Here is a 25347-nt window from a genome sequence, read left to right on the forward strand (position 1 = left end):
GAGACTTCCCAGACAAGAGTGGGAGGAGGAGAAATCGGTGTTGGCGGTGAGCAGAGGAAAACCCATGTTGTGCCTGGAGGATGCACACTTTCCCATCACTGTCCCTCAAACACTTTGGAAATGACACGGGAACGTCCTCCCTGCTCTGGGACAAGTGCCAAGGCTCAGCTTCCAGATAAGCAGTGAGAAACAGCAAAACAGTACAGCACCTCCTCCAAAGTGCAGCCTGTATGGGCTTGGGGCTAGCAGGGATGCAAGGCAGCCCCTGCGACAGCCCTACGATCCCCCAAAGGAAACTCTGCCTCCTTGCAGGCAGGTGGCTCTGTGTTTTGTCTGGCAGACCCTTTTGGGTGCTGTCAGTGCTTGCAGCAAGACAAGTCAGGTTTGCACTCACACAGGACATGGGAACGCGGATAAAAAGGTTTGGGGAGAGAACCTCCACCTGCTGACAGTGCTCTGCCCAATGCAGCCCAGGACACCACTCACTACTTTGTCCCAAGGGCACACTGCTGGCCCACGGTCACCTCAGTGTCCCCAGGCCCCTGCGGCCATTTCCCCCAGGGGTGCTGGGGGGGTTGTTCCTCCCCAGCTGCAGGACTGTGTGCTTCTTGCTGAACTCCATCACATTTCACCTTGATTTCTCAGCTGATTGCAACCTGTTTTTCACTGAGGTACTTAAGAAATACTTCCCAGGACCTGCTCAGTGGTTATGAACACCGACAGCCTTCACTCCCAAAACAGGGTGCAGAGGAGGACGCTGTTGGATGGGAGATGCTTTGGGGTGAAGGGTGCTTCTATGAAAACATATTGCATGGAGAAACTTGGTTTGAACCAGGGTCACCCTCTCAGATGCTGCAGCTAAAGCCACTTCCATGTGGAAGCAGGGACTGCAAAACAACCCAACGAAAAGCCCTCACCCTGAATCTCTGCAGGCATCGCATTTTCACAGTTCTCTTCTGTTTCTTCTCTGACTCCCACCTCACTGTGTCTTCTGCTTGCCGTGGGCTCCATGTCTTCCTGATGCCTTCATACTGCTTTGCTGGTGGCTGGAGAAAGCCCTGTCCCACTGTGGCCCTGGTGCTGGGGTCAGGCTGGAGGCTCTTCTCTGAGTTTGCCAGGGTTGAGGTATCCCTGGTGTGAAACATCTCCAGAAAACCAAACCACCCCCACCCCCGTAAAACAACATTTAAAACAAGGTATTTGGTTTCTTAGCTAAAAAGTGCTTTTTCTTTTTCCCTTCCCAGAGGACAACAACCTGGCAGGGATTGGGCTCTCTGGCTTAGCAGCTCGTTATGCAGCCTTAGAAAAACAGCTGCCTTGCCACCATCCGTATGAGAACCCAATGTGCAAATCCTCCGTGCTGCGCACACACAGCTGCAGCTGCTGCAGCCCCAACCTAGAAAGCAAAGTAATGCAATGCCAGTGCTCCCCTCACATTGTGCCTCCTCATGTGAAGACACGGTCAAGCTTTGCTTAACTTTGGGATCCACCTTCGTGCTGGTGCTGGATCCACAGCTCCTTGGTCATGCCGGGGTGGCTGAGTTCAGGGCAGTTTGTTCCCTGTATGAGCAGGTGGAGAAGCAGATTGGGATAGGGCTTGAGTAGGGTCACCAAACCCAGGTGTGAGAGAAGGAACCAGCTGTGATCACACCCAGCCTCGCTCACTTCATGACATACATGTGTGCAAAACGTCCCTGACCTGCAGCTGATGTCCTGCTCATGGACGGAGTTCCATTTCGAAGGGAAGTTCAGCTCTGTTGGGACAGCATGGTCTGAAGAGGAAGGAATGGAGTTGTGTTGGGGAGATGGCCATGGGGGACGGGTCAAGGAGGAGATGTGTGTGACTCACAGCATCCCCATAAAGGCAGTCCCTGAGCTGTTGAGGGAAGGGAGTTGATGGCCATCAAAGACCTGCAGGGTGATCAAGGGACAGAAGCAGCTTCCCTATGAGGAGAAGCTGAGATCTGGGACTTCAGCCTGGGAAGGAGGAAGCAAAGGACTGGGGGCACACATTGCCTTTCCAGCTTGGGGTGCCAGTAGGACCAGGAGGCTAATGTAGAACTGATGTTTTCCCTCTCTCACCCAACCTTGGGGCTGAGCAGGTAGACAGCACTGAGTACAATATCAGCTCAGATCCCCCTGCCTATTTCATTGGGATGGGGCCAGTCCACGGACCCGCGTGGACATGGAGAAGGGCAGAAAGTGGACACAGGGCTGCTCTCCCAGGGAATGAGGGGCTGCTGCCTTGGGGGCTGCGGGGATGCTGCTCTGAAGGATGCAGGGATGCAGTTTTGAGGGATATGGGGATGCTGCTCAGAAAGATATGGGGAAAACATTCCGGGGCATGAAGGGATACTTTTCTGGAGGATATGGGGATAACGTTTTGGGGGATGAAGGGATGCTTTTCTGGGGGATTTGGGGCTGCTGCCCTGGAACGGAGCCCACATCCTGAGCCCCAAGGGCTGAGGTGCAGCTTTCAGCGGGGGGTTTCGGCATTGCTGCCGCAGGACTGTCGGGCTGCAGCCCTGAGGTTCCTGGAGCCCTCGAGGGAGCCCACAGGAATCGCCCCCTGCTCTGTGGCCGCCGGTCCCTTTAAGAAAGTTGAAGCCCGAAAGTTCACCAAAGTTGAGAAAGTTTTTCGTGGAAAGGGAGAGAAGAAAGGAAGAAAAAAAAAACCCACAAAAAAAAGCACACACAACCCCCCCCCCCCCCCAAACCCACACGCATTAAAAAAAAATAAAAGCCAACCCCACATCCCCCTGCCCCCCCGCGGGGGCGGGCCGGGCCGGGATTGGCGGCGGGCGGCCCGGGGGCGGCTCCGCGCGGGGGGGGGGCGGGGGCGGGCGGGTCCCGGCCCCGCTGCTCCGTGCGCGGCGGCGGCGGCACCGGGAGCGGCACCGGGAGCGGCGGGGGCCCCGCAGCTGCGGCTCGTTGCGCTCCGCTCCGCCCGGTTCTTAACGGCGGAGCCGAACCCCCCTCCCGGGACACCGCATGTGAGCCGGGAGGGCAGCTCCGCACCGCGCACCGGCACCGCACGGCACCCGCTCCCCGCTCGGAGCTGCTGTTTCACTCGCCTTCACACCACCACCCCCCTCGGCCCCCCACCATGAGTAACCTCAATAAGGACACCGAGCACACCAACGGCGGAGGAAACGTCGAGGAGGAGGTGGGAGCTCGTGGGACGCGTTGGGGAACACGTTTTGGAGCACCGAGAGCCGGGCGTCGGGGCTGGAGCACCGGGAGTGCTGCACGTCGGGGCTTCGGGGTCCCGGGAGCAGGGACCTGGAGCACCGAGGACCCTGCGTCCAGGGAACCGGGGCTGTTGGGGCTCTGGAGTACCGGAGACCCACCGGCATCAAGGCTCAGGAGCCCTAAGAACAGGGGTGCAGAGCACTGCGGACCCGAGGGTTCCAGAGTCCTGAGAGCTGCAGCATTGAAGGCTCACGGTGTTGAGGCTCTGAAGCTGTGGGAGTGGTGGCCCAAGGCACCAGGGAGTTGGGACTTCTGAGGCTCTGGAACTCTGTTAGTGGGGAGCCGGAGCAGTGGAGACTCGAGGCAGTGGGGCTGAGGAGCACTGAGGGTTTGGCTCCTTGGGATTTGGAGCTCCGGGAGCTGTGACCTGGGATATCTGGGCTTCAGAGCATAGGTGATCAAGGGTGTGAAGGCTGCAGCACTGGAGACACAGTGTAAGTGAACGGTGTTGGGATGCTGATGCATCTTTGGGTTGCAGAGCTGAGGTCCAGCTGTAAGAACTGGAGGGCTGGGACGTCGGGGCTCCAGCACTGCAGCGCAGTGTGTGTTGGCTTTATCCAAGGCTGGAAGTATGACTACTGGCTGCAGTGTGGTGAGCCCTGGGTGATCTTGTAGTCTCCTGGTCAAGGACCTCATTCCCTTGGAGCTGGAGCGACCAAGCTCTGACATCCAGATGCCAATATAGGTGACAGGGACAAATTTAAACTGTAGTGATGGCAGCTGCACCAACAACCTAGCTGGGGTTGATAGGGCTGTGTGCCACCCTAGCCACTATCCCCATCCTTTAGATGGTCATCATGAGACAGACCACATGATGGGGGGGCTCCTGAGCGTCCCTGTGCAGCGGCCCACGGAACCATCCCACAACCCTTGGGGTGGTGGTGGTGCAGCAGGGTCACCCGCCCTCCTCCATCTTGGAGGAATACGCAACGTTTTGCTGCAGTCCTCCACGCCTGGCCCTGGGGAGCAGGAGATGCTCAGCCCCCTCCCCTCGCCCTCCTCCAGCACGCCGTGCGCTCACACCGCCGCAACATGGCGCCCGGGCTGGCTGCCCGCCGCCCACCGGGGCCCTTTGGTCCCTGCGCGCCAGCTGCCTCGGGGCCAGCGTGTCCTCCATCCTGGGGACCTGGCTAATGGGGTGGAATGGGCGCGCAGGTGTTGGCCGCGGTGTTCCTTCCGCTGTGCTGAGCGAAGCTGAGGTGACGCGATGTCGCACTGCTGGGGACGTGTCCCACCTCGGTGGGTGGCACTGGGGGGACAGCGTGTGCCATTTTCTGGGTGCGGGGAGGCTCGGCACCAGGGGGTTCTGTGGGCTGCGTGTGCGGGGCTGCGGCTGTGCGCTCCAATTATCTGCTGGCTGTGGTGGTGCTGCACCCTTACGGTGTTTGGGCAGTTTGGAGAGTGCGTCGCCTCCAGTGTGATGCTCGCTACCTGGAAGATGGGGCTCAAGGTCTGTGCTGTGGGGTGCCGGGCTGGCTGAGTGACGAGTGTCCCCTGCTCTGCACTGCATGCAGGGAGAGGGATGGCCCAGCCTATCCTCTTAGATGTGCTGCGTGGTGGTAGCTGGGGATGCTTGGAGGTGATTCTGGGACTGGTGGGATGTCCCCATCCTGACTGCTTGGGTTCCATGGTGGTCCTCTGCAGGACCCCCCCACAGGGCTGTTTTACCCAGCTGAGCGGGAGCTGCGCTTCTCTGCTGAGGATCCTGATGGTGGTGGGGGGACCGGGAATGACCTCATGTTCAGGGGACTTCACCACATCCAAGCCAACCCAAATTCAAACTCTCATCCAGAGCTTCCATTGCTGTGTGTCAATTCACTCCCCGTTAGCAGTAATTACGTTTAATTACTGAACTGAACCGTTCAACCCCAATGCAAGCAGGAAGGGGTATGGTGCTGGGATATCTTCCTAAGCTGTGCAGAGAATAACACCAGATCCTGGAGCTGTAAACACCTTTTCTGCTTTTCACCTTCCTCCATGAGCCTACTTTGCTGCTTCCCTGAAGGGCACTGCGTGCCCCAGATATGGCGATGCAAAGCTCCCAAATTGAGCCTTTCCCTTTATCTAATCTTCAAGCCCCCACATCTCGCAGCCCCTTCCTGCCCGGTGACATGCTGAGCACAGGAATGCCTCTTACTCCTCTCTGGGTCGCTAATGGGAATGTTAAACAAACAGGGCCGACTGTCAGCCCCTGCTGTTCCTCACCAGACACCTCCCCAAAGCCGATCCCTCCCCACTTCTGCTATCTTCTGTTTAGTTTTCCAGGCAGCCGCCGATCTGCGCGACAGCACCCATCCCGAGGGGCACTGCTGGGTGCTGTGCGCTCTCCTTGCTTTCTCCAGCAGCCCAAGGAGCTTGCTTGCTTACCATGCATCTTGTTGTTCTGTCCCATTGATGCAGAGGTGTTGCTCCTGCTCTGGTTGGGATTTGGAAGCCTGATGTTAAACCTTCCTCCCCCAGGAGGACACTGGAAAGGTCCTGGGAACTGCTGTGTTCCCAGGCTTCCTCTATCAATGGGGCTGCTCTTACCAGGGGGATGGGATGTGGGAGTCTGTCTCCTGGTGGCCCTTGGAAGCCTATGGAATGGCTTCCTTCTCCTTCCTCGCTTATTCAAATCTACGTTTCTTAGACTCCAATCTGAACTGCTTTGAGCATCAGTATTCCAGCTGGTCTCCATGACATGAGAACTGTTATTCCTTCTGCCTGCTGATCTAGTAAACAAGACGTGGCTTCGGAACTGAGTTTCTTTCCTTGGCTAGCCACAGGAGCTATAGAACAGAGCTTTCCGTGATGGAAAATGGTTTTAAGTGGTGCATGGTAAAGCTCTGAAGGGCCCAAATCTAAGGCTTCCTTGCCAAGATGGGTGAGATAGGAAGGATGCTCCTAGAGCATCTGGAATGCAGCTCTGAGAGCTCCTGGCATTGCTAGGGGAATTGGCATTGCATGAAGCCAAGTGTGACTCTTTGGATCTGGTAGAGAAAGCTTTTGGAGCAAGAAGATATTTTTGGGATTGTAGGTCTTGGCCATGTTAGACTTTGGGTCATGAAGATTGAGTGGTGAGATCACGGAGCTTCTGCCTGTCCTGGCCCTGAGTGCCCAGAATAAAGGCTTCAGCTCAAAGATTTATCAGGGTGTGAGAGTGCTTGGCACCTTCTCTGCTGGAGCACTGTGCCCTGACTGGGAGCAAGGAGCCTTTTCCTGTCTGGGAATTGACCTCTGCTGCGTGCCCTATAGGCGCAGATGCTGTCACTGTGAACACAGAGGCATGGTGTAGGTGTGAGACCTTAGCTTGCCTTTGTGGGTCAAAGCTGTTGTTCTGGGAGCTTGGCTCCCCATGCTCTCCTTGGGAGGATGATGGGCTTGCATCTGCCCTGCCCCTATCCTCTGGGCTGTATTGTGTGCGTGGGGTCTTGTGGGGAAGAGCCCTGTGTGGTGCAGAGGGGAATCAGGACTTGGTGCTGCTTAAAGTTGGCGTTTAGGGTCTGTTTTCTGTGTAGCGCTGTGCTGTAGTTCTGTCTTGCCAGGAACTGGTCTAATGCAATGGTGGTTCAGTCTTGCAGTTGCCTTGGCATCCTACCAGCATCCCCAAAGGTGTGATTTGAAGTGACACTCCTAACTAGTGTTACAGCAGAGAACTGCTGCAAACTTTCAGCTTGCCATTGCCTGGCTCGTGACCTTGGATGCAGATGAGGACCCTAGAGGATGGCATACCTGGGGAGGGTCCTGCAGCCAAACCCACATCCTGTGCTCAGGGCAGAAATGGTAGGTGGGAGCTCATCTCCCACCAGAGCAACTGCTGTGAAGCTGCCCCCGTGGGATAAAAACTAGCAGAGCTTCCTCTGCCCCAACCACGTCCTATTCTTGGGTGCTGCCCTGTTGTGCCAGGGCTTATCGGCACCCATGTGCTTCCTGCTGCTCCAGGCAGCTGCTGCTACCTCGCCCTCCTCCCCCCTTTGCTCGAGCTCCTTCCTGCCCCGACCACAGGAGCAAAAGCCCTGTAGGCCATCTGGAGTGGCCCCATTGGGTTTTTAGCTCCAGCAGTGGCATTCCCGAGCCTTTCCTTCTCTGCAGCCACATTTGCACGCTTGGCTCCCCGCCTTTCCCATCCATGCCTTATAAGTCCTGGCTCCCGGGGCTGCCTGCAGCCTTGCTGCATTCCAGCAGCCTCGTGTCAAGTGGCTGCATCCCGAGAGCTCTGATCTTTGGGGTGCCCAAGCAGAGCATCGGTGGGATGTGTTCCTGTGGGAGCAGCTGTGGGGGCTGCGGCGTGGTGGGACCTTTTGGGGACGGGTAGAGAACCTGGCTGTGTGGAGCAGGGACTGCCTTTGGGACCTGACTGACTATGGGGTCTCAGCTTTGTGAGAACAGGGGAGTAGGAAATGGATGTCAAAGCTGCGTCCCACAGAAGGGGAGGCTGTGCCTTGCTCACTTGTGGGAGGATTCAGAGTAGACAGATTTCGTCTCTCTTGACGAAAGCCTGGAGACCTCCCAGAGCAGCCTCGCAGGAGATGTGTGCTTGTGCCTTTGCATTTTTGACATAACTTGACCCTTGCTGGGCTGCAGGGCAGTATCTACGTGTTCTTAAGACTCCCCTTCAAGCTTATACGAAGCAAATGTGACCAGGAGATGTGGACCTGAAGCTTTGGTGCTGAGAACCTGGCTGTGCTCACACCAGATATCTCTTCTGGGGCACGCAGCGCTGTAAGAAAGGCTTCAGAGCCACTGAGGATCTCAGCACTAATGGCTTCGTCCTTGTCCCTCCCTGCTTCTGCGTGGGAAGCTATGCTGGGATCCTCCCTCTTCAAGCGATGGCCTAGACGGTCCTGTCCGTCCTGGCACAAATCCTGTTTTCCATGGCTCTCCTCCATCTCTGCCGGGTGTTTGCACCAGGGACATCCCCAGAGGGGGCTGGGACAGGGAAGGGAATACATACATCTATATACCTTTTTTTCTTGTCTTGTGGCTTTTCTAGCTGCCTCTGGGGAAGCTGAATGTTGAAGTGGATCCGATGCTGAGTGGCAGAGAATTGAAGTGGGGCAAATTGACGAAGGCAGGAAGGTGGAGGTCCTGGTGGCCTCTTGAAGGGTTTAAGGTTCTTGGAGAGCCCTGTGGAAGTTACCCCACTGGAAGATGCTTTTCCAGACCTCTTACTGTTTCTCCTCTGTAATTGCACTCTTTGTATGTAGGAGGTTGGCCTAAGGTCCCACCTCCTCCCCTAACAAGGTCTTCTGAGCCAGGACCTTCCTTAGTCTCTCGTGATCCTTGGGCACATACAGTTTGGAGATTCTGGCTGGTGGCACTGGGGATTGCCCAGGCTTTCTTGGGGTGATGCCCATCCTTGCCAGCTGCTGTGGGTTGTCTGGAATCCCCATTTCTCAATCTGTGTGTTGTGACAAACTGTACCTGGAGGCCAAGGGGAGCTTTTAAGCTTTGGAATAATGTATCCTGTTCCTGTCCAGATGAGGACAGCATTAGGGGCTTGTTCCCTCTGACAAAGAGCTTTCCTGGGCACCTGCACTGCTCTGATCAGGCTGTTGTAAGGGCTTTGGGTAGCCGACTTTCTCCCTCCCCAAGCAATGGCATGTCCTCCATTCTGTCATGCCTGTCGCAAGGACTTACTGAGCTGCACATCACGGGACCATTTAGAGACCCAACAGGGATGCAGATTTCTGTCTGCTTGGAAGAAACATCCATTTCTGGGGCCTGAGCGCACTCAAATCCTGAAATATTGAAAAGGGATGGTGCTTTCACGTGGCTCAGGCACATGTGCCATTGCACTCCATGCAACATTTCCCTGCAAGAAATGGCCGTGTGTCTTCTGGGAATGCACAGCAGCCGCTTCGTATAGCCCATGCTGAAGCCTGAAGTTGTCAAGGTGCTTCTGGCTGCCACTGCTCGCTCAGCTCAGGCATAAGATGGTTCTGGAGTGGTGTGCTGTGGCACCAAACGAGTTGCTGGGCTTGGTGGGGAGGACGTGAGGAGAGAATAAGGATGCTCAGTGGTTGTATCCCATATACGCTGGCCTAGAGAAGGGCTCTGCATCCTAAATGGGGTGGCAGCAGACCACTGCGGTGCCTGCTGAGTGCTGGTGGCCCTTGATCCCTCCTCATGAAGGGAATGAGGGGCAGAGCATCCAAGAATTTGTGATTTATGCCCATCCTATAGGGTTTAAGGTACCCCTTGAGCTGATGTGAAAAATCTCTCTGAACTGAGAGAGGGACTTGAGGGAGCACGCATTCCCTATTGGAAAGCAACAGAAACATTGCGTTTCTTCTCACTTGAGTGGGAAGAGAGCTTTAAAGAGGCGTCAGGTGCAGCCCGCTTCTTCTGAGGAAGGGGAGATGCCCAGGCAAGGCAAGTGTGGGTTCAGAATGCTTATGCCATGGAAGTGTGATAGGGATGTAAACTCCAGGCTGGAAGTAGGCCAGGAGATGGGCTCTGTGCTCCTGGTCCTGCTGGGTGTCCTTCCTAGATGTGTCTGGTATGATTTGGTGCCAGCAGGCATTTGGGTGTTCGTGCTGTCCTTCTCTACTTCCAGTGTTCCACAGGCATGCTTCAATGGGAGGCATGCCCAGGTGACTTGAAAGCAATGAACAAAGATTTCCATCTTGTTTCTAGAGCCCTTTTTTCTGTCTTGCCATGCTTCTCACTCCTGGTGAAGCTGAGCTCGTTTTCTCCCAGTCCTTTTCAATGATGACTAGTGCCTTGGTGACCTCTGTAGCACATAACTTCCCATTCTAGCTCTATGCTGACTTACAGGAAATCTTGGCAGCTTCATCACTCTGCTTCCTATGGAAATAGGCTGGCAGCCAGCATCTCCCAGTGCAGGGAGAAGGTGGCTGTGATGGTCTTGCTGCTCAGCAGTGTTCTTCCCAGCCTTTAGCACTGGTCCATATTCCTGGCTATTTATGTGCATTCTACCACTGTTGAAGTCATCTTCTGTTGTGTTTGTGCTTCTACAAAGGTATTTGGATTTGTTTTATGAGTTCTACAGCTTGGAAGAGCAGTCGCATCCTTGGACTTGGTGTAGTGTGGTTTGAGAGTGACTTCCAAAGAGTGCTGGGGAAGGAGCTGGGGTGGACCCCAAATTATTCTCCTGGGGCTTCTGAAGTCAAAGATACTTGTGTAGTTATGAGGTGGCACTGAAAGTTGAGGGCTTTCTTTTGATTTAGTGGCTGAATTGAGGCACCAGGATGGGCTAGGGGTAAGACATCTAGTGATCAAGCACTTGATATCTCTAGAAGGAGTTAGAGAGACAGCTGAGGTTGTTTCTTCTGGAACCGTGATGTGTCAAACTTTCCTTTAGTGCTTTTGACAGCATATGGTCATCTGGTAGACCTCAAGCCTTTGGCATCGAGGTCTGTTAAAAGACTGTGGGGCTGCTGTCCATACCCTACTCAACCTAAGTCTTCTTCTGGAGCCTGAATCTTTTGTGAAGGTCTAAATCCCACTGTGGGAAGTAGAAAAGGCCTGCCTACACCTTGCCCAGGACAGTGCTGCTCTAACACAGGGAAGTGTTAGTGCCTGCAAAGCCACCATTGGTGCAGGATGTCCTAATCCCATTGCACCTTGCTTCTGAACTGCGCTCTGTGTTCCTCCTGCAGTACTAAATATCTCCTTTCAGTAGACCTCGTTGACCTCTTTCCTAGGTACGGACACTGTTTGTCAGTGGCCTTCCTGTGGACATCAAACCCAGAGAGCTCTACCTACTCTTCCGACCATTCAAGGTAAGGAAGTCTTTGTGTTTTGTCTTTAGTGGAAAAGATGCTATCTTGTGGCAGGAAGCAAGAATGAAGTGAGGAGCTAAGCCTTCTGTTAAAGCTTTGGGGAACCTGGGAGGTCTGGTCCTAAATGTCCTGGAAGTCTTTCTGTGGTCTGCAGCGTGTGTTGAGAGGGGGCTGCCTTAGGTAAGCTCGATGTACCTGGGCTAGGACACACATACTGATCAAATAATGTGGTACACATAAGTCAACCTGCTGTTGCTTCCATCTAGCCGTGGTGTAGAAAGAGGGTATGGGTGGCTCATCAAAATGAGCCTCTTCCCAAGAGCCCTTGTGTTGCCCACTGGAGCAGGATGCTCATCTTTTAATAGCTTGGCCAAGAGCTGGATTTCTTCCCAGAGAGGCAGAATAGGCTAGTTGAGATGAGATGCCTTCTCTGCTTTGTGACTGTCTTCTCTTTCGGTGGGAAAGAGTGAACTGGCACCCTTGGAGATGGGTTAATAGATCTCCCTCTGCAAAGCCTGTCTTGTGTAGGGCTTGGTGCTGCAGGAGCTCCTGGAGCTGTTGCATCATGGCCAAGTTTTAGCTTGGCTGCTTCAAGAACCTGACGCTGTCTTGCTTTCTTCTCTTCTCTAGGGTTATGAAGGGTCACTGATCAAGCTAACATCGAAGCAGGTACCTCCTTTTCCTAGAGTTTGGGTATTTCTCTCTTCTGCTTGATGGGAACTGGGGACAGATGCCATTTCACTGTGTGTGGCATCACATAGGCAGCTGGGTTCTGCTCATTGTCCCTGTCCTGGTGGCTGGAAGCTCTCAGTGTATGCTGGATGTCTCCTTATTTCCTGAGACTGGCCGGGGGTCACGGGTGCTGGATGAGAACAGGTCCTTCAGCCCCGCACCAGGGATCCCTAGTCTAGCAGCAGCTCTGCTTGAGGGCGAGCAGCAGCTTTGCCAGAGGCTGCCAGGGTGAGAAGTGCCCGCTGTGTAGGGATGAGAAAACTTTGTGCTGGGAGAGGACAGAGCAGGAGTTAACGATCCAAGGCCCTTCAAGCTCTGCTTCGAAGGCTCAATACGACTTTGCTTGGCCTCTTCTGCTTGCTGTAAGCTAACTGGGATAGAAAGGGTGGCAGGGTAGGTAGTGGATCTGAAAGATATTTCCAAACTGAAATCAGTGTTGTTTCTTGTAGCCGGTTGGTTTTGTGACCTTTGACAGCCGAGCTGGTGCTGAAGCAGCAAAGAATGCCTTAAATGTGAGTACTGGAGGTACTGGGAGGGCTGGGGGCCATACACACTGCTGTCACTTGGTCTGGAGCACGAGTGATACTTGGCTTGTCCCTAGCGTAGGAAGAGCCAAGGAGTCCCAGCTGTGCCCTCAAATGTGGTAGTTAACTGGTCATGCAATTTCCCAGAAGCCAAGCGGGAGAGCTGGTCATATTTAAGGGTGCCATTAGTCTGGGTAAGTCCTTGTTCTGGCCTCTGACCTACTAGGAGCTCTGCTGCCAGATGGAACCTGCTCCAGGAAGGTGCAGTGTAGGGGAAGCAGCCTTCCCATGCTGCTGCTTCTGTGGCCAGAGCTGTCTGGTACAGGCAACAGAATACATCTGCATTCTGATCTGCTGCAGAGCTCGCCTTGAGTCTCAGGGTGTGTGCTTATCCAACCCAGGCTGGTACAGGTATAGAAGCACCACAGATAGGAAGCTCCAGAGCAGACAGGGCATCTTAGCTCCAGCAGATGGGTATTTCCTGGCTACTGCCAATAGCTGTCAGTGCTTTGCTGGCTGGGGAACTGCACATAAAGAGCAAAGCTATGTCCCTTAACGTGGAAGCAGTGGGTCCTAGGTCAGCTAAGTAGGGAAGCATGAGGTGACAAACTGGGTATGTGACTGCAGGGTGATGGCCCTTGTTCCGCTGTTGGGCACTGTTACACGAATAGCTGCAGGCAGTGCAGTGGGGCAGGAAACCTCACTGAGAGACGCCTTTGCTTTCTTCTGTCACAGGGCATCCGCTTTGACCCAGAGAACCCTCAGACCTTGCGGTTAGAGTTTGCTAAAGCCAACACAAAGATGGCCAAGAGCAAGCTGATGGCCACACCAAACCCCACCAATATCCACCCTGCCCTGGGCGCACACTTCATTGCACGGGACCCCTGTGAGTATGCTGGGATGCAGCTTGAGGGCCAGCCTGGGAGGTACCTGGTACTGGGAATGCTGGTGGCAGGGCTTGGTGCAGCTGAGCCTACAGCCAGGGTGGGAAGGAGAGCTGTGTCTTCTGGCTGATATCTGCCAGCGGGTTGGGGTTGCAGGAGAACAGCAGGCATCTGCTAAGGCTTCTGACCAACTCTGGAAGTGCTGAGGAGGTGGAGTGGTACCACCAAGGGCTTTAAATCATCTCTAGATGCAAAGCGAGAAGGGGCAGTGCCGTGCCGTGCAGCCTTGGCACGCTTTGGTGGTGTTCATCTTAAGCCTCAGAGTTTTAACTTGGAGTGGGAAATGCTGAGTCTGTCCCTGAAAGCAGGCAGTTGGTCCAGCTCTAAGCTGCCTGTCCCCTTGTCTCTTTGTCCAGATGACCTGACTGGAGCGGCTCTAATCCCGGCATCCCCAGAAGCATGGGCTCCCTACCCACTGTACACCACGGAGCTCACCCCTGCCATCCCCCATGCCGCCTTCACGTACCCAGCAGCGGCTGCTGCGGCCGCTGCTCTTCACGCTCAGGTGAGTCTCTCCCTTTGGCCCCTGCCAAGAGAGAGCCGCTCTCTCCTTCCCCTGGTGCTTCTTCCCTCGGGTCTCTGCTCTGCTGGTTCTCCCCTGGCCTCTGCACCTTGCTCCTGGCAGAGCTCTTCCTGCTGCTCCAGGCCCTGCACGGGCTGCAGGGCAAGTGGTGGAGCTGCTGAGTATGGAATAAATGGGAGACATGGATGCAATTAGAGCTCTGCTGCTCCCCCACCCTGCAGGCCCAGCTTTTCTCTTGGGCTGGGGGAAGGGAAGGGTTGGGGTGAGTGCTCAGTTTTTGTCTGGCGTTGGTCCCCATTGCCAGAGAAGCTTCTTGTGTGTCTGCGGGGAGGATGTGCTATGTGCCAGCAAGTATAACTATGAAACATCCTCCTTGAAGCAAAGGTGTGGGACCCTGTGGGTGCAGTGCAGCCACTTGCCATAGGCTATGGAGGTGCTGGTGATGCATACTGCTGCCTGCTGTCGCAGGGGCTGTGCTCCCTGACAGCTGGAGGCATAAGGATACCTCTGCTCATCTGATACTGGGATCATAGTACATGGAAGCATGATTTTCTTCTGAGGCCACCCACCCCTGCTAAGCATAACCACCTCCAAAATGGCAGAAATGCAAAAAGAAAGCTAAGTACAGGTTAGGCCTGAATTCCATGTGAAGGTGCTTGTTTTGGAGCACTTGTGTAGGAGAACCTACCCTGCTTGATGTCACCAAGGGCTCTGCCTGTTTCAGTCTCTGTTCCCATAGTAGTGCTGGGGGCCAGTGCAGTGGGGCTCTGGGCTTTGTTCCCAGAGCATCAGGACTTAACTGCTTGGCTCTGCTTTTCCCTGCTTAGCCTGGGAGGAAGAAGAGCAATGTCCCATCACCTTACCCACCTGGCTAACAGCTAAGTTGGCCCTTCAGCCTCTTCTTGCTCCTGCAAGTGTTTTGACCCTAGGTGAATGGCTTCAAGCCAAGCTTGTGTCCAGATGCAATGTGGAAGAGACGCAAGCTCCTCGCCTGCACAGACTTGTCCTCTGCTGCTTTTGTCCTGCTGGTGACCTAGCATTGGGCTGATGCTCCTGCAGGGTAGGCAAGAGGCATGTGGGGCTCAGGACAGGCTCAGCCTGGTGTTCTAGATATGCTGACCCTTCACTGGGTTACTTCCAGTTTGAGAGTTGTGTGATGTTCTCCAGGAGTGCCCACAGCTACAGGAGCATCTGACTGTGCGCCTGGGCAGCCCAGGAGGGCAGATTCTGTCCTTCCCTTGTGTAGGGTGGTGGAGCCAAGGGCTGTTGCTGCCCCTAGTAGTAAGAACCAGGAATGCCCTCTCCATCCTGGCTGGGACTGCTGAGGAGTGTGGAACCATTACTACTGTGGTTCTTTCAAGGATGATCATCAGTGACTGTACAGGGACCCAGAGCAGCAGGGTCAGACACCAGGGCTTTATGTTGTGTAGGGTGGACAGAGGAAAAACTGCTCTCCCAGAATAAAGGAAGCCTTCAGTCAGATTCTCTCCATCTGGGTTTTTAGTTTAAACCTTCCAGCTGGCAAACTACTTGTGCTGGACAGGCAGCTTAACTCTCAGAGGACTCGAATCCTGGAGAGAAACTCTGGCTCCAGGGAGATACTGGGAGGACATGGGATGCCCTGCCCAAGCAAGTCCCTAATGGATGATGTTCCCGTAAGGCCTGGGGAGTCAGTGTGTCCCTTCTGAGCTGTGGCTCTGATGAAGAAGAGTGGCTGGGCTGGCTGAGCAGTTACAGCTGCTCCTTGCTGCACTGTGCTTGAGGTTGGCGGTGATCTCACAGGGGGACATTCTGGTGCAGCATACATCACCAATAAAGTTTTATGGGGTTAAACATTACTTAAGTTGGCTGCTTGGAGCTGCCTGATCTCTAGGCTGGAGCCCTTTTCCTTGCAGAGCTGAGGCAGGGTGGAGTTAAGGCAGTGCGAGGTGACTTTTGCTCTCAAACTGGGCTAAAAGCTGTAACCTTGGTTTTGGTGTGCTGAGCCCTCGTTCTCACTGGTAGGGCTTGGCGGTGGTGGACACGCGAGCTGTTCTCTAGGACAGCGGTAGCTCCTCCTCCTGGGATTCCTCTTGGCTGGAGGGTATTTATGGGGATGGCTGGAGCAGCTCCACGAGCCATCAGCACTGCAGGGAGCACGTAGTTGGAGGCAGTAGCTGAACAGAGAGCTTGGTGCAAAAGGTTAAAACTTGAAGCACTCGTAGTCTCACAGCTCTGTGTTCAAGCCTGGTAGAAAGTAGGTGAGTAGGTGTCTGTCGTGCCAGAGGGCTGGCAGGAGATGGCAGGAGGCTGGTCTGGCCTCGGCTCACTTGCCAGGAGCTCTCAGTGAGCCGCTTGCAGAAGAGCAGGATGACTGCTGTTCTGGCACTGCTGAGCTGCTGTGCCATGGAGATGGGGTCCCTCCAGGCACCAGGCTGCCATAGGTGTGACTGTGACCTGAGCCGGCACTGCTAAAAGCCTCTACGTGTGGGGATTCCACTGACTTTAAGACTGTCCCATGTGCCTTCCCTCCCTCCCACCCTCTCTCAAATCCCTCCTTTGATGTCCCTAGTGAACTCCAGCCATGATGCCAGCGCAGGCTAGCCCTGAAGCTCAGAGCTGTCCCTGGAGATGGGACACCCTAGTGATGCCTTATTGCAGCTAGTGGAGTGGCTGTGCTACAGCTCCATTCCTAGAAGTGTTAAGCATGACGGCAGCCCCGTTTGGAAAGACTGGTAAGGTAACCATCTATCCTCCAAGATGCACCATGGGATTTGCAAGCTTCTGCCCATCTCTGTAGCCCATATTTCCTTGCCCACCCAGTGCATGGGCCTCACGCTACCCACCCACCAGAGCCTGGGGAATGAGATACCAGGCTTTCTTTCTAACCCACATCTCCAACTTGGCAGCACATGACATGGCGCACACAGCATGGCACCATCTTACATCAACTCCTCCCAGCTGAGCCAGGCTTGGCCAGGTCCTGCTGGTGGGAGGGGAGCAGCCCGGTTGAGCTGGGGCAGGGATGACCCTGCCACTTGGTGTGACAGAAACCTGGTTTCTCCCCATCCACAACCTTTTAAGGGCGACCAGAGATACACCTTGACCTCACTCCTAGCACACAATGGGGGAGGTGAGTGACGTGATAGCGATAGCACACAACTAAATTCTACCGGGCACCTTTAGACAACAGCACTTGGCGGTCACTTTATTCCAGAATTGCATATCGGGACAGACCCTGCCCTTAGTTGTGGGTCTAAACTCACCTCTTTCTCTCCAGTTACTGGAAATGGAGCAAGTTCCTGCCTGGAGCTTGTCTTCTCTTTGCGGCCTGAAACCACAGCCAGGCTGCGGCTCTTGTGAGCTGTACAGAAGGGCATCTGAGTGGGGATGGAAGGGAGCAGTGTAGGAGACCGGGAGGATGGGAAAAGGGAATGTGGGAGAATGGTTGCTATGTTTAGCTCTAAGTGAAGGAATTGAGTCCAGGATCGCTGCTTCTTGTGGTGGGTAGTGATAGTGGGGAGAGCAGTCATCCAAGATGGGGGCCCAGGTCTGCCTTTGTCCTTGGAAGACTCTGGGGTGCACAGATGTGCTGAGTTGGGAAGAGGGGGAATTGGTACAGAGATGGAAACCAGGATGCAGTTTGTCTTGAGCCCTTTAGACCCAATGAAATGTTTCAGCTAGCATCTGTGTGATTGTGTTGGACTGCACTGTGCTTCTGCTGTGAAACCATGTGTTCTGGAGCATCTCTAAACCAGGCTTTGGGTGTGCTGTAGGAGACAATGAGGCTCCTATCATGCTGTCAGTGCACCTCTGTAAAGAGATGCTTCCAAGATGCCTCTGCAACCCTAAGGGCTGGACTTTCTTTGGGAATTGGGTAGAGGAGTGGATGAAACTGGTGGTAGTCACTATATGGTACATGGAGGAGACCAGGCTGAGTAGCCAGGACCTAGAAGGCTGTGGCTGATGCTCCCAAGGCAGGGAGCAGATCATGGAATGGAAGCTTCCAGCTGCCCATCTTGGTGGGTTGGCTGCCCAAGGTGCCCCCACAGTCTCCAGGCTGTTGCCAGCAGTAGAAACATGGTTTGGAGGAGCATCCTTCGGCGGGGGTGGTGAGGGCAGGATTCTGAATCTGGGATCAGCCCAAGGGAGTGGAAGGAGCAATCAAGCTCTGCTTCATGGCAAAGGCCAGCAGGACTGAAAGGCTTCCCAACACCAAGCTGAGGCAGAGCCCATCGATGGAAGGGGAGGTCAGTGCTCTGCCTAATTCTCCAACTTTTCCTTCTGGTAAGCTGCGTGAGCTTGTTTGAGACAGGCTGGATGTCTTTGAGCTGTGGAGTGGCTGGGCATAAGGCTGGTGCCTACAGCTGTGACCTGCTGCTGGCCCTAAATAACTGGGAGTGCAGGGTGGGCTCAGATGCTGTGTTCCTCTTCAAGACCCTGCCTCCTGTTGGGATGCTGCTGTTTGCTGGGGTGGGATCATCTGGGTGCCACTAACCTGGTAATCTTGGAGCAGTGGACAGCCCAATGACCTGTAGGGCCATGAGGATCCTGCTTCGGTGTAGCACTGAGTTTTGGCACAGCCTTGGGGTCCCCTCTGCAAGATCTCCTGCACTTCACATTGTGGTGGCTGATGGACTTTCCTGGGGTGGGTGGCTGGAAACAGCAGAAAACAGCAGAAACGGCTGGAAACAGTGTGTGTTGTTTTGTAACTTGTTGCCTGTTCACTGGGGCTGTCACATAGGACTCATCAGGATTATTTTTTCAGGGCATATGTCCTTAAAAGTGTGAAGCATTCTCCAAGACTTCCATGGCTGTGGTGTTTGCCCAAGCTCCAGTGGCTTAGTGCGGACACAGGCTGACCAAGGCAGGCTCTCCCCGAGCGAGCTATTTCTTTTTAGCAGAAAAAAACAGATGTGAGATGCTCTCTGTTCCTTGGGAGCACCCGTTCTCCCAGCATCACTGGATGAGTGACTTGGACCAAGATGCCATCAGCAGTGACTTCCCAACCTGCAAGCTGAGGTCTGTGAGCTGCCTCGAAGCTGAGTGGTTCAAGGCACTGGATGCTTTCCGAAGTCCTCCTTCTGAGCAATGGGAATGGATCCTATCATCTTCTGCATGCTTACAGCATAGGATGTGCTGCTTTCTAGCTGGCTAGGGAGTGCTTGCTTCAACTCCACTAAGATTTCCTTGGTGCTGGGCTGAGCTAATTAGGTCTTGCACATTGTGCAAGGGTTTGCCTGTTTGCCTCCTCAGCTCAGGGCCCTGGAAGCAGGAGGTGTGAGTGAGATGCCTGCTGCTGGGACTGGGAACAGGTATCTGGAGAGTGCTGCTGGGCGATGGTAGTGCTTGTGGTGTGCCTTCCTGACTGACCTTTCCTGCTGTGGGTCAGCTGCCATCTGCTGTGTTTCCAGCTTTGGAACATGCTGCTGGGGTCTTACCGGCTCCCAGAAACACAAGGAAGGGCTGATTTGTCCTGTCCTGTGTAGGGAGGGCTTTCTGACAGCGGGGAGGTGGCAGGACTTTCATAGAGAAGGCAAACAAGAGAAATGCAAGTTGACATCAGACTCCTTTCCAGCTGTGAGCTAATACAGCTCCAGAAGCAACGGTGTGTCTTCCAGTAAAAGCCTCTCTTGCTCTGCTTTCCCATCCCAGTTTTGGATAGCCCCATCCACTCTTTCTCAGCTCCCATCCTTGATGGCTGTATTGGCAGGACCTGCTGCCTTGAGGCCCACTGGAGACAGCCCTGCAGATCCTCTTGCCTAGCTGCATTCCTTCCAGGCAGCTCCAAGAGCAATCTGCTTCCAGTGCCTGGGAAAAGCAAGGCATTTTGAGGGATGTTAAGATAATAATAGAAACTGGCACTGTCAAAGGCCCTGTTTTCTTAAAGAGCATGTCATCTTGGCTAGATGATCCCATTCTTCAGAAGGAGGATGGGATTTCTGTTGGCTAACAAAGGTGCTGGAAGCTTTGGAGTGCACATCTGGGGCAGGAGGTGGCTCCTGAGGAAAGCAGAGATGAGCCTGCAGGTTTGGGGACATGGCTGGAGGCTGGGCTGGGTGCACGTGCCCCACTGCCTTGCTGCTCACGCCAAGGGCCGGGTGTGTGGGATGGCGGCCGCTGCTGGGTTAAGTGCGTGGCCTTGTGAAGGAAGGGGGAGTTTCCTGTTGCTTCAGGGCAGGAGGAAACTGCTTCCAGCTGTCGAGGGGAGGAGTGCTGGATGGGGAGATGTGGCTGTGCTGAGCAAGCATCTCCCAGCTGTAGGGTTTGGGTAGCTGGGATCCAGCAGCTCTGCGTAGCTGATGGAACTGGCAGGGCTCTCCCTTGGGAAGCATCACAAGAAGGATCTCGGCTCTCCCGCTCTGCCTTGGGGCTGTTCAGTTTCTGGCTTCCCAGGTCTTGTGCTGGTGGAAGGAGGATGCGGCTGTCACAGGCAGCTGTGCTTTCTGGGAGGTGTGACCTTGGTGTCCCTTCCTGGCAGGAGGCTGCTGTCTCAAGGTCCTGGCACTTGCTGTCTGTGTTTTCATTATGAAGCCTCTGGCCTTTCTATCAGGTGACAGACCTCTCCTTCTTCCAGGGGCAGAGGAAGTAGGGTTAGAACAGGGATGTGTCTAGCTTGGAGTACAGTGCTGAGGCCATCACTGGCTCTCAGTAAATGAATCTTCAGCTCTGTCTCCTCTGAAATCCTGTGGATGTCCTGTGGAGGTCTCGTGCACGAGTACAGGACTGCTGGATGACTTTGCAGCAGGACTGCTGCTGCACGACCCAGTGTAATGTAGAGCAGTGTGAAGGTGCTTAGAGAACAGCCGTCCATTGTTCCCTGGCATTGCCAGCTGCTATTTTAACCCAGAGTGGCCTTCCTGGTGGCTTAAATTTGAAGGGACCAGAGAGTTCCAGCACTCTTCCATCACTGCTGTGGGCCCGCAGCCTTCTCTTGCCCAGGCTGAACACCCCCAGCTCCTCAGCCGTCTCCATAGCAGAGGTGCTGCAGCCCTGGCAGCATCTCCGTGCTTCCTCTGCCCCGCTCCAGCAGCTCCGCACCCTTCCTGCGCTGGGGGCCCCAGGCCTGGGCGCAGCACCGCAGCTGGGGCCTCACGAGGGCAGAGCAGAGGGGACGGTCCCCTCCCTGCCGCTGCCACCCCTCTGTTGGCGCGGCCCAGGATGCCGGTGGCTTTCCGGCCCCCAATGGACAGTGCTGCCTCGTCTGTGGCTTTCATCCACCAGAGCCACCGAGTCCTTCTCCGCAGCGCTGCTCTCGTGAGACCTTCTCCCATCTGTGCTCACAGCTGGGATTGCCCTGACCCAAGTGCGGCACCCCGGCTTGGCCTTGTTGAACCTCCCTGGGTTCACGTCGTCCCGCTCTGTGAGCCCGCCCAGCTCCCTCTGGATGGCATCCCTTCCTCCTGTCGTATCCAGCGCAGCGCTCGGCTCAGTGCCATCAGCAAACTCAATGCCATCATCTGTGTTGCTGATGAACATGTGAACAGCAGCAGTTCTGAGACAGACCCCTGGGGGACACCGCTCGTCACTAACTGGCTGCAACCATCCAACTTATTCCTTATCTGTTGAATAGGCCAGCCATCAAATCCGTCTCTCTCCAACTTAGAGATGAGGACGTGGGGGAGGACCATGCCTAATGCCATGCACAAGTCTAGATAGATGGCATCCATTGCCTTCCCCTTGTCCACCAATGATGTCTTGCCATCACAGAAGGCTGCCATCTGGGTCAGGTTTGACCTGCCCTTAGTGAAGCCTTGCTGGCTGTGTGGGATCGCCTATTCTGCTTGCATGTGCCTTAACATTTTTTCCAGAAGGATTTGTTCCTTGACTTTCCTTGGCACAGAGGTGAAGCTCACTGGCATGTACTTCCCCAGATCTTTCTTCCTTCTTCCCTTTCTTATAACTGGGAGTGATACTCTTTTTCACTGGGGACTTCATCTGACGACAGCAACTTCTCAGATATGATGGAGAGCAGCCTGGCACGTCTACTGCCTGCTTACAGCCCGTGGCAATGCCAGATGCTGATCATCGATGACATGACAGTAGTAGATAGCCACCTCCAAGTTGGATGAACCATGAAGCCTCTACTACCAAAGCATTCATTTTAGCAGCTGTGGCATTCTTCACTCCAGATGGGGCTCGCATTCAAAAAGACCTTGCCCATTGTCCCTGTATAGGGCTAGCTTTGGTTATTGTTCCTATGTCTGCTTGTTGGTTCCTTCCTTGTCGCAGAGCAGCGCTGGGCGGTAGAGGTGCTTGGGGAGGCCTCCAAGTCCTGCTGGCTCATAGCTCTGCCACTTGTCTCCATTGCATAGTTTGGCCAGAATCTCTTCTGATGGTTGTGTTAGTTTTTAAAAAAGCTCTTTGGGTCTTTTCTGTGTTGAAAGAGGTAGGTTTTACTTGAGTCAAGTGGAAGAGTTCTGGTTTAAGTGTGTTGGCTTGTGACATCTCTCTTGTTGGCCGAGGGCAGACTGGTCACCATCTAGCAGTGATGGCTGCCTGGTGTGAGCCTCCTCTGCCCTGTCTGAGCCTGAATGGAGGAAAAGCTGTAAATATGGGATGTTCAGGAGAGTGTGAGTGTGACTGGGGGATCAGTCCCTTTCTGCACACCTCCAAAGTGACAAGCTTCACAAACAGCCTGGATGGTGTTGCTCAATGTATTGTAGTGAGCTGGGTGTGAATTTTGATGCTGTCTGCTGGTTATGGAACGGTACTTGGGATGTTGAGACGAGCCCTGGGATGGGGAGCTAGCTCCCTTCAGGTGTGTGGGATCCTTTTGCCCTTCTTAAGGGAGGACCTGTCCTGGTGCCTGGTGAGCCTCAATCTGTCCGTGCACCAGCCACCAGCGCAGGGCTGGGTGGTGCCAGCACTTAGAGCACTACTTTGGGGTACATCCTGGTGCCTCCTTTCCAGTACTGGAGCCATCTCTGCTCACGGGTGGCCTAAAGGAGCTGGGCTCTGGTTGAAATAATCCTGGATCACGGACCTCTGGCGTGGCTTTCTTTTTTTCCAGATGCGCTGGTATCCTCCTTCTGAAGCTACCCAGCAAGGATGGAAGTCTCGTCAGTTTTGTTAGTTTGTTAGTAAGTAACTAATTACTCCTGGAGCCTTGTCTTGTCTGTCCTTGGGCTCCCTGAGCTCCTGCGGGGGGGCAGGACGGGATGTTACCCACCCCATACACCTCATGTAGGATAAAGTTGGCTTTGCTTGGTGGGCAGCGGGATCAGATCCACCTCGGCGGGCACAGGGAGAGCGGGGCGGGCCACAGATCCCACCAGCCCTGCTCACCGTCCTCTTTTCCACAGCATCTCTCCTGGGCTCCTGTTCCTCCTCCCTGCCTCTCCATGGAGGGGCGTGCCAGGGATGATGGCTCCCACCTCTCGCTTTGGTTTGCGGCCAGCGGACGAAGCGCCCGGCCCCGGCGCGTCCCCCTCCGGACTGTGAAGCCGCCGCACGCCGCCTCCATCCCTCCGTCCCTCCATCCATCTGTCCATGCTGAGCTTCACCACCGGGCTGCGCCGACACCCGGCGAGGGCTCGGTCCCGAGCTCGGCTGAAGGAAACGAAAGGCAAATCGGGTTTTGCATGTTTTCTGGCATGAATTAAAACACTTAACTTGTGTATGTGTGAGTGTAAGTTTGTTTGTTCTAGCGTTTGTGTAACCGTTAGCAACAGGTCCTACGGACTGATCCATCGAGGTTTTCATCTTGCGTCGGTGAAGACTTGGCTCTGAGAAACACGAACTGTCCTTGCCTCACCCCTTCCCCACCTCCGCCCTCCCCCTTCCCAGTACGACCAGAAGAATTTGAAAAATGTTTTTTCTTTTTTTTTTTTTTCCTTTTTTTTTTCCCCTTTCCTCCAAGTACGATGCACTGGGTTTCTGTTCTCATCCATCCTCCGGTTTTAAAATCAGGGTTATTATATTATTATTTTTTTTTTTTTCAGACTTCTATATATAGAAAGGCTGTAAGCTATCTAACCTCTTTTATTTTTCTTCCCCTTTTTTTCCACATCCTTCTGATTGGAGAGCATCCAGTCCTGCCAAATAATCAGCTGTCCTTATGGGAATACCGAACAAAAAAAAAAAGTACGAGTATTTTTGTACCATGTGTAATAAGGAAATATTTATGCATCATAAAGAATTTCTTGTGTGTTTGTGTGCAATTAATTATTATTATTATTATTATTATTAAAAGAGAAATTGTAATCCTGTAAGATAAGTTAATGTTTAGTTAAAAGCTTGAAAAGAGAAGGGTTGTCTTCTGTACTAATGATTCAGTTAGGCATCGTAAATGAGAAATTGTGCAATTTTTGTTTTAGCATCTTATTGCTTGGTATTGAAGTGCTTTAAGTATTATATGACCATGGCTGTCTCGCTTGTATTAAAAGATTTGAGAATAAGTTGCTCTATACTTGCTGATCCTATGAGAATGTGAAACTGGATAATATATGAAATGCAACAAAAGAAAAAAATATATATACCCAGAGGCTGCTGTGACTCTGCTGCTGTGTGCTGTGTTCTTGTGGGGCTGGGGGAGGCGCGGGGCACCCCCCTGAGGAGGACATGGGGCTCTTTGCCAGGAAGGCTCTCTGCTTTTGGGTGTTTTTCTTCCCTCCCCCCGCCTCCCCTGGGCCTGGGGTGGCCTCACATCCGTGCCAGCACTGCTCCTTGTGCAGCAGAGATGTCCATAGAAGGCAAAACGTGCTGGAGCTGCGGCGTGGCCCAGCTCCTTCATGGCTGCGTGAGCAAGCGGCTGCTCTGCCCTCATCTTCCGCCTGCCCTTCCACCCCAGTGCTGGGCCCTTGGGTGCTGCGTGTCCCATGGGGGTGGTGGTCTGGGCACAGCCAAGGGTGTGGGGTCACCCTGCCTTCCCTGTGGTGCAGGGTGAGAGCTGGCATAGGGTGCAGTGGTGGGGCTGTGGGTCCCCTCCTGCTTCCTGCCTGCTGTTCACTGGAGCAGAAGCGCCTCTGAGAGCATCCCCAGTGACAGGAGCGTGTGAGGCTTTAAATTATGGAGGAGACTTTTTTTGTCGTTAAAAAAAAAAAACAGCAAAAAACCAACAAAAAAGAGGCCTTTAGCACATGCATTAACATGGCCAGGTGATGAATAATTGATGCTCGGCTCTATTAAGCTTTTACACCGGGAGCGGGCGCAGCGGAGCTGAAGTAGGTCATGGCTGCGCTGAGGGTCCCTGCTGTTCCCCCAACCCAGTGCCACTGTGGGCAGCTGTAGTGTAAGGGGTGCAGAGCCACGGTCCTGCTTTGACCCTGACTGCCTCCCAGGGCTGATCGTCACCATGCAAAGGGGCTCCTGGGGCAGGGAATGGCTGTGGGTGAGGTTCCTATGTATCCACATGTCTGTATTAAACATGTATCTATCCACTCATCCGTATCTACCAATAGATCTGTGTGTCTCTGTCTGTATGTATGTATATCTCTCCTTGTAGGTGTCTGTAGATACATCTATTTCTAGAGGTACATCTGTTACTATATAGGTATCTATGTACACGTCTATGTCTATACATGGATGTCTGTAGATCTGTAGACAGGTATGGATCCCAGCCCCTGTTTGGACAGGTTGGGCACGCAGCAAACTAGGGAAGCCAGCAGGAAACCCAGAGGCCAAACTCAGTCTCTGCTTGAAATGGGAGCTGAAGGCCAGGAGAC

The 25347-nt window shown here is 54.1% G+C and overlaps 1 protein-coding gene across 2 annotated transcripts; it reads left to right on the plus strand.

Moving 5' to 3' along the window:
• Positions 1 to 2849: 2849 nt before the first annotated feature.
• RBPMS2 (RNA binding protein, mRNA processing factor 2) lies at positions 2850 to 24178 on the plus strand. 2 transcript variants are annotated; one of them, XR_007379111.1, is made up of 9 exons: positions 2850 to 3166; positions 10902 to 10979; positions 11610 to 11648; positions 12161 to 12223; positions 12971 to 13121; positions 13536 to 13684; positions 16254 to 16416; positions 22695 to 22764; positions 22987 to 24178. XR_007379111.1 is itself a non-coding variant. In XM_048956235.1 (8 exons), the coding sequence occupies exons 1-7, from the start codon at positions 3107 to 3109 to the stop codon at positions 22755 to 22757; spliced, it is 603 nt and encodes a 200-aa protein (XP_048812192.1). In that variant the 5' UTR covers positions 2850 to 3106; the 3' UTR covers positions 22758 to 22764; positions 22987 to 24178. The 2 variants fall into 2 exon arrangements, 1 of the variants encoding a protein (XP_048812192.1); XM_048956235.1 differs by lacking the exon at positions 16254 to 16416.
• The last annotated feature ends 1169 nt before the right edge of the window (positions 24179 to 25347 follow it).

This window comes from Lagopus muta, chromosome 10 (genome assembly GCF_023343835.1).
Source record: "Lagopus muta isolate bLagMut1 chromosome 10, bLagMut1 primary, whole genome shotgun sequence".
Classification (NCBI taxonomy): Eukaryota; Metazoa; Chordata; class Aves; order Galliformes; family Phasianidae; genus Lagopus; species Lagopus muta.

Bases quoted from the DNA above. Each gene is read 5' to 3' on its own strand.
- RBPMS2 (XM_048956235.1), top strand. From the start codon at position 3,107: ATGAGTAACCTCAATAAGGACACCGAGCACACCAACGGCGGAGGAAAC. The intron at 3,167-10,901 runs GTGGGAGCTCGT...CCTCTTTCCTAG, and splicing joins GAGGAAACGTCGAGGAGGAG to GTACGGACACTGTTTGTCAG. The intron at 11,649-12,160 runs GTACCTCCTTTT...TGTTTCTTGTAG, and splicing joins TCAAGCTAACATCGAAGCAG to CCGGTTGGTTTTGTGACCTT.